The sequence below is a fragment of the Amblyomma americanum genome, chromosome 7 (genome assembly GCF_052857255.1).
Source record: "Amblyomma americanum isolate KBUSLIRL-KWMA chromosome 7, ASM5285725v1, whole genome shotgun sequence".
Classification (NCBI taxonomy): domain Eukaryota; kingdom Metazoa; phylum Arthropoda; class Arachnida; order Ixodida; family Ixodidae; genus Amblyomma; species Amblyomma americanum.
This window is the reverse complement of record NC_135503.1, coordinates 28,936,938-28,945,612: the sequence shown is the minus strand read 5'-3', so window position 1 is coordinate 28,945,612 and position 8,675 is coordinate 28,936,938. Positions and strand designations below refer to the sequence as shown.

General features: G+C 43.4%; 1 protein-coding gene across 1 annotated transcript; it reads left to right on the top strand.

The window, feature by feature from the left end:
• Nucleotides 1-19: 19 nt before the first annotated feature.
• On the top strand, nucleotides 20-8,675 carry Vta1 (vesicle trafficking 1). The gene is made up of 7 exons (XM_077631598.1): nucleotides 20-150; nucleotides 484-578; nucleotides 1,014-1,141; nucleotides 1,234-1,309; nucleotides 2,086-2,212; nucleotides 3,720-3,998; nucleotides 5,714-8,675. The coding sequence occupies exons 1-7, from the start codon at nucleotides 45-47 to the stop codon at nucleotides 5,863-5,865; spliced, it is 963 nt and encodes a 320-aa protein (XP_077487724.1). The 5' UTR covers nucleotides 20-44; the 3' UTR covers nucleotides 5,866-8,675.

Genomic DNA, 8,675 nt, shown 5'->3' with positions numbered 1-8,675 from the left:
TCGAAACAAATGTCAAGATTCGAATCGCCAGAGAGCTTTTAAAAATGGCGGCCGCGCTACCGCAGGTCCCCGATCGGTTAAAACAAGTGGCTCCTTACGTAAAAATAGCAGCTGAGCATGATTCCAGAGATCCAGTCATCGCCTACTGGTGTAAGTCAAGCGTTATAAATTATTGTCACTTCAAAACCGTGATCGTGGCCTGAGAAAGGAGAAGGGGCGGTCACCTAAGGCACAGGCACCGAATGTGTTGTTTGTCTGTTTAAACGATGAATGATTGTGCCTTAGAGAAGTGACACCTGACTTTTTTCCTCCTAAAACGTGCGCGCTGTATTTGTGAAGGTTTGAAAAAAGTGGTTGCTGCTTGAGAACGTGTTTTAAACACTCCGGACGGCACACCGGACGTTGCTCGAACGAGCGCTTGAGTTTATCTTGACAGCTGCAGCGTTAACTATCGCTGATGGGTAACGTTATTCTCCGTTACAGGCCGGCTGTATGCTTTGCAGACTGGCATGAAGGTTGACAGGTCTTCCTCTGAAAGCAGAGGATTTCTGATGGCTTACATGGATTGGTTGGAGAAGGTATGTGCGCGTATTACATTGCCGACCGGCGCCTAGAATACACACTGCGCGAGTGCAATGTCAACACCTCTTGCAATGTCGTTGGCATTTATTCTGACACACATGGCATTGCAACTGCTCCTGCTATGCATGCGGGCAAGCAAAAGTGAGAACAATGTAACTAGAGGTAAGCTGCGTTCGCCTCAGGATACTTTTGCATACAGATTGCATTCTCATTTTTTCTTTTCCGTGTGATGGTTCTGACAGATTGCCTAAGTAGAAGAGACAGTACCCCGACGTGCATTTACAGCACAAGAGTGCCCATGTGGGCAGGTTCATTCATAGTGCTGAGATTGAAGGAGCGTGGGGCAGAGCATATGGAGAACTTCATTTGCCTGTGTCTGTCCACTGCCAGCGTTGTTTATTGTACGCATCTTTGTACGCATTCCCGTCCAGGAAAAATCCATCCGGAAAGATGAAGAAGCGATCTCAAACGATGTTGTTGCTCAGGCTCACATTGAAACTAGAGCATTGAAGCTTTTCCTGTGGGCAGATGGTGAAGACAGAGCGGCACGCTTTAACAAGTATGTGCATTTTCACACTGACACAATTTATTTGCCCTTCTGCTGTAAGACAGTTTCTGGCATGCTCATTTTTTTTTATTTTGTTATTGCAGGAACGTTGTTAAGGCGTTCTACACAGCTGGGTACTTGTTTGATGTGCTCACAACATTTGGGGAACTAACAGAAGAGGTATGTCAGTGTTATCTTTGGGGCAAGTTTTTGTAGTGATGTAGTGGTCATCATTTGTAGTGATGACTTCCAGAAAGTTCTTGTTGACTGTTTGAAGAAGTATAGCTACCAAATTTTGGTTGCGTGTTTTCTACTTTGTAATGATGCATGGGACCTTAGTATACATAGATCACCATGTTGTGTTCAGCAGCGACCAGTAAATAATTTATAATTGAATTTTTTCTCTCATGCCGTTTTTGTTTTGTATGGCTGTGATGTCAAGGTTCAGTGAAGGTCACTTGAGGCATCAAAAAGCAGCGAAATAATCATTGCTTTGTTGTTTTAATTTAATGCAGTGCATAAGCCAGCCTTCCTCAAGAGCTGGAAGGATATGAACGAAGAGGCAGTGATTATATCACAGGGTTTTTGTGCATCACATGACCTATGACCTACATATACTGAACCTTGATGTCACAGCCATTGCTCAGTTTCTGAAACCTGAAGTGCATGAGAGAAATAACTCAATTATAAATTATTTGCCGGTCGCAGGCGAATACGATGTGGCAATCCATGAGTACTAAAGTCTTGTGCATCGTTAAAAAGAAGAAAACATGGAAGTAAAAATTTGGTGTCTATATTCCTATAAAGTACTTAGACGTGCTTTGTTAGTGCTGATGGCTAAATCTTTTCACTTGCGCTGTTTTTTTTCACACACACTTAATTAGTAGGCAGAAAGTATTTCATGCTCCACTTATCGTGTGAATCTCCTGTGCCAAATTTGTGACGCCTGTCTGCAGGTTGCCAGCCATCGTAAATATGCAAGGTGGAAGGCAGCGTACATTCACAGGTGCCTCAAGAACGGCGAAGTGCCAGTTCCGGGCCCCATGAAGGGAGACGACGAAGGATTCGAGGAGGATGCTGGTGGTATGACCGCATTGTGTCACCAGTCAGCAGCATATGCTAAATTATCTAATCTCACGTTCAGCCCCTGTGCTCAAGAAGTAGTGCTAATATGCTTGAAGCACACAAAGGCACTAAGGCTGAGAAAAAAGTGTAGGACATATGCTAGCTTCTGTATATTTCTAGGCATTGCATGTATGTTACCACTCAATGCAATAGAACGATTCCATTTCAACTTAAACATTGCATGATGTGGTTGGGTACCATTTGAAAAGAGCTTCAGGTTAAGGTTGAGAACGCAGTCACAAAAATAGTTTAATTTGAACAGTATTTATTAGGCAACCTTGAGGGCATTTTGTTCTTTGACCACAGATATCTCATATCAGTTATCATTTCTTGTTCATCGTGTGCTTGAAATTAGCTCAGAAACTGCACTCGCTACTTTATTTTCTTAAACAGACTCTGAAAATCTGAAACTGCTGGTGCTGTGGTTAGCTCTTACACTCGAAGCATGGGTAGCTGCATGACTGATGCTTAACTCAATGGCAGCCAGTCCAAAGCAGCAGCTTTAGCACATAGTGCCAAGTGTAGCAAGTAGTGCTTTCCCGAGTTTAGTCATCATTTATGCGTGCTGAGTGGAGAACTGTGCTTGTCTGTAATAGTGCTCCACTGCATCTTGCTGTGAGCAATACCCCAGGTCACATTCTTGCGAACTTATTTGGTAACTGTGATTGCAAACTACAATACGATGTTTAGGATTATGGGGCTTAACTTCCCAAAACGACTCGGGCTATGAGGGACGCCGTAGTGAAGGGCTCCGGAAATTTTGACCACTTGGTGTTCTTTAACGTGCGCTGACATCGACAGTACACCAGCCTCTAGAATTTTGCCTTCATCGAAATTCAACCACCGTGGTCGGGATCAAACCCACGTCTTTTAGGTCAGCAGCCAAGCACCATAACCACTGATCCACTGCAGCGGCTTACAGCACTAGGTGACATGGAGGGTAACACATTTCATCCAAGCTTTAGAGGCACAGGCAAAAACATTCGAGAGGCTTATACCCCCTTCCACAAGTTTAAGGTCTTCCCCTTCAATAATTTATTCATTCATTCAAAGGGTAACGAAGTACATTATCTGCATCCTCAGTACTTAGCGATGGCTTTCAACATGCTTCACTTGCAGTCATTGAATGGAACCTGATGTGGCTTTTAATGTTGGCTGGCAAGTAGCTTTGATATTTTTGGTGCAGGAATCAATATCAGGTGGCATGTAATCTGAGCACAACAAAATAGCACTGCTATATTTTCTTGGAAGCTTGCCATGTGCTATTGCTAGTGAGACTCCTAAACTGGTCTGTCCTTAGTGGCCTCAAGTGACATGATGCTGTATGGCACGAAATATTTCGAGAAAGATGATAATTTCTCAGGCTCACCTCAAAGGTGGCATGTTTTCTTTTACCTCACTTATTTAGCCTTAAAGGGCTGTTGTGAGGCTTCTTGTCAATATGTGGCATCATTGCTCATTTCAGCGGTAGGGGGCAACCCGAGCCCGTCAAATGGCCCAACTGGAGCTGTTGGAGGCAGTGATGGCTTTCCGCCTCTCCCACCGGGATTCGGCATAGGCGGTGCCACTGCCTCTGGATTCTCAGAGCCCAGCACGAGCGGTCGATCATCCTATGGTGACCAGCAGCCGATGCCTTCGTCACTCCCTGTGCCCACCCCAGGATCTCAGGCCCCACCTTCGACGCCGAGTGGCTCCACCCAGCCATCGCCTTCCATGGCCCCACTTGATGAAATCCGTGCTGCAAGTAAGCACTTTTCCCGATACCCATGGAAATGAAAGTCAAGGCTTGTGTAGGCAGAGTTTTGTGTTTAGTTCTTCTGCTGACTTTACTGCTGTAAAGGCCCGATGGGTACAGTCTTTGTCAAAAGTTTAGAGCCCACTAGGACTTGTAGCCGAAGCAGGAGAGCTGCAGTACCACCGCTTTTAAAATATAGGCGATGCATAGTTCAGAAATAGTGCTTAAGTGAAGAAGTGGAATTCCGAATTGGGGTCCTTGTTTTTTTATTCTTATGCTTTTCTGAATGAAACCAAAAATACTGATGTGAAGAATGTGAAATGAAACATGCTGACATGAGCCAGCCATGTGCCCATGGCTGTTCCAAACGCAAGGAGCTATCTAGTGGACATCGTGCTTGCACAATGAAATGCGCCTCCAATTTCCGTAACAGCAAGAAATGTGTTTCAATGTTAAAGTGACACTGAGGACAAATTGAAAGTGGTCTGTATATTCAGATCACTGTGTTCTAACGACAAAGAAGCTACTTTCAGTGAAAACGAAGCTTTTAAGAGGTATAAAAGGCCAAAAAATGAAACACGGGTGTTGCTACCACTGACCGATTTCACAATTAAATCATGGTGCATCACCACAGTTTTTCTTGTGTGGATCTCAGAAGCTAGGTTACAACAACACTCACTCCAAAATGGCGATGGCGGAGTCCTTTTTTGTATCTTTGCGCTTGCATTTTAAATGATGACATAATTGCTGTTTAAATCCGTCGAGACATTAGACTTCTCCTACAGCATTGAAGATGTGTGGAGAACTTCAGTGATAATGTCATCTACAGTGAGGTTTCAGATTTCCACTGCTTTTGCCCACACCCTGCTGCACGTTGACAGATGCTGCCAAACAATTCTTCATGGGATTTACTTTTGGTGATATTGGGTTTCTTCCTTCGAGGAAGCATTTCTACATTGGAAATGTACAGTCATTGTAGGTGATGTCTAAATACGGCCCCCTTCCTGGTGCTGTGTGCTGCAGAGATGCCTAAACACTGTAGCAGCTTTATTTGGTGATTACTTAACATTTCAAGTGTTCTTATGTAAAGACTTTGCATGCTTTACCTGCAAGTTTCATACTTTCAACGCTTTAAGCTCATCCAATACTAAAGCTTTTCCAATTCCTTTTTAAGAGGAAACTGCATGCTGGTGTGAGAGGGCACGTCTAATTCATAGAATAGCCACAGAAGTGTGTTCAGCCAGCAGCACATGCTTGTGTGTTGTCTTTAATGTTGGTTACACCTCTGCATTAGCCAGAATTTTGAGTAAAAACTGGAGCATGTTTGCCTATCGTGTCACCACATGTAGAGTCGGCAGTAGTTTATGAGATGTCTGTGCTTGGAAGACAGTGCTACAGATTTATTATAGAACTCTCTTGCAACTCAGTAGCCTGGTATTGATACCAGTAGATAGAGTTTTCATATCCTTTTATCATACTTGCATTTTCATGTGAGTGGCTTATGTGATGTCACTGAAACCATTTTTCTTTCTGCGCTCCTCCATACCTTAACCTTTCTGCCGACTGTGCAGCTGTATACAACATGAGAGAACCTTAACCTAATGGTTCTTCTTGGATTGCATTCACTGTCTGTGATTTACTGAGACCTCGTTTTATGCTTGCTAAACTTTATTGTTGACTTTCTCAAATTTACTTCCTCTACTTCTTTGAATTCTGCCTCGTAGATGGCAAGGCCCTCAACCCAGAAGACTTCCTCAAGGCGCAGAAGTACTGCAAGTTTGCAGGCAGCGCACTGCAGTACGAAGACGTCCCAACTGCCATTGAAAACCTGCAGAAGGCACTCAGGTTGCTTACCACAGGCTCGGAGGGGCCCTGATAGCCTCTGTCACCGAGGGCCCAAAGATGAAGCAAAAGTACAGAAGCTCCTTTCCTCCTGGAATAGCTAGGAGAAGCTGCCCCTCAAACAAAACAAGTGTCACTTAATGCCCCCTCTCTGTCTGGTGCAAAGTCATTTCTTGTGTATGTTTGTAGCTGTTGTTGTGAAACTTGCTTTTACAGAGCTTGGTGCTCCCACATCAGATGATGGGGTGCTTTCTTCTTGTTTACTGAGAGGACAAAATGAGACTTGCCATGCTTACTCAGTTCTGACGTGCACCTTTTTCCACTAAAACTGAGCTGCAGAACGGCATGCGTGTTGCGATGTGATACGAAGCTATAACTGTGCGGGGAAAAGCCCCACTGTCAGTTTCATTGCAAGATAGCAGTTACGCCTATTTGCATTGGCAGTTGACATTTTGTTGGAGGTGTTAGGCGTAACTACTTTGCTGTGCTGTTTGCATTTTCCTGAGTTTTTATTTTTTTCCACTTTCTGTTTTTGTGAACATGAAAACAAGGTGCGCATTAAGATAGGGGGCACGTCAGAACTGAGTATAATTACACGTGAGAAGTGTGCAGCCTATTTTGTATAGGATGGTGTGAACAACGGAGAAAAATGGTGAACATTGTTGTATAATGAGGTACTGCTGCGTCTTGGTACTGTTAGATGGACAGGCAGGCATGGTCGGGCAATTGTGACACACCTCTGTGACATCGCAAAACAAGCAATGTCAAGCAGTTTTGTTTGGCCATTTCCCTTACTCTATAAGAGGGTGTTCACAAGTGCAGATGGAATACTGCAGTTTTCTTAGCCACCTTGCAACAGGATCGCTAAATGACATGTATATTATCTGCTCACATGCTTTCTAGCTGCAACTGGATAGCAGTATTGCACTTTTGCAATTTAACTTGATGCACTTTTTCAATGAAAGCTACTTTTGTGTGTCGGAAAGAGCTTCTCTAGTGAAATTTTTATGTACAAGAAGGCAGAAGAACATCTCTCAAAGTGCAGTTAGCTGCTGGGAAATGTGATTCTGTTCTGTCAGCTGCATAGAACAGCCACCTTCAGTTGCACCACACAGTGCATCTCCCACTTTTCTAAATGGCAGTATTGTTTTAAAGCATCTTATCTTGTTGAAAAGGTAACAGACACCGAGGGGAGAGTGTAAATAATGTGTACGCAGTTGCTTTCGAGCATAAAAACAGCAAAAAAGAAAAATTAACTTTAGCAAGAGGACTTTTTAACTACAGCTTGAGGATTCAAACTGCCATTTTCCATTCCTGAGAACGCAGTTTTCACAACGCCACTGCACTGATGAATGAGCTTGTGTGTAATGGTGTTATCCATTCTAATCAACTGCCGCCATTTTTCCAATGGGTGGCGCTGCTTAACCGAAAGTTGCTGTTCTGTGTCATTGACAGAAGAGAGACTGCTGGGAAGCTGTAACCATGCTGTTTCACAATTTGCGGTTCAGAGAGTCATGATTGCTCCTGCCATGTTGCTTTTTAACAAGCTCATTTTGAATAACCCTGGTCAACAGCAGCAATAAGGGTGAGCAAATGTCAGCGAAGTGGCTTGTTTATATTGGGGCCATCGTTAAAGAAAAGCATGCAGGTGATATTTTGTAGCTTGGTTTTGCTTGCATAGTGTTCTGGATTCTGGCAATTAGAAGCCGGATTATAGCATTGATTTTTGCTACTTCACATTACTTTAATGATGGAAACCAGGCATTTTGGTATCATGCAAAGTTTTGCCATGACATAAAACTCGAATGAAATGGTTAATTTTGGCTTGAGAAGTTCATTGCAAGTTGTCACCGATGTTGACATTTAAGATAGAAGAGTTGGCATGCATAGTTGTGACAGAAAAGTGTAGAAATGAGTCTGTTTAGTGTAACTATCCTGTACCAATTTCTTTCCATTTTTGTATTTCCTGCCTCTCGTCATTGGTTGATACAACACTACGTCTCTGCTATTGCTGGGCTTGGTGGGCGAGTAACCAAGAAGGGATGTGGAGTGTGTCATCAACTCAGCCGTTGACCAGGAGTTGGAAATACAAGAAATGGACTCAGTTTTGGAATGTTTTTATTATACCTGCCCTGGTACAACAAAAAAGTAGAAACACTGGAGAAATTTTCTTGATGTCGCAGGAGGGGCGACCACAGCAGAAAGGTAACAAGGACTCTATTCCAGAAAGAATAACTTGATGTAAGTTATTAACGCAACAGCGTTAAGGAGCTGTGTGGCAGAAAAGCTGATGTTGTTGGGGTCTTTGGCCATGAGTGAAAAATGGGTGGACACCTGAACTGTGCCATAAGGGAAGGGATTTTCCTTTCCTTATGGTGCAGTACAGGTGTCCAGAGAGAATTGTGGTACAGGCGGCATTTCCTTTCCTTAAAACGAATTTTCATTTCAGTTTCCTTCGCTTTATATGAGACAGGCGTCCTTTCCTTTCCTTAAATTGTTCAAGGGGCCATGGGTGGGGCCGAAGGGGGTTGAGGTGCCATGGACTCCTTGGCAGCACTGCAACTGTAACACACTGTGGCAGAGGAAGCTTAAGCGTCCTCCAAATTTTTTTTTTTATATTTGTGCCCACCTGTGCTAACTTTTGCATTGGATAATGCAACTTGTATTGCTTATTAGGCATCTTGATGCTTTATTTCAGTGTTGCATGCCATACATTTCTGGAGTGTGTATCAAAATGAGGGTGAACAAAGGTGTGATGTGAGAGAAGTGGAATGATGATGTTTTTTGTTTCATAACTGTGGAAATTTTTCTCATTCTGAATAAACTGTGTAAACACAGGGTTTA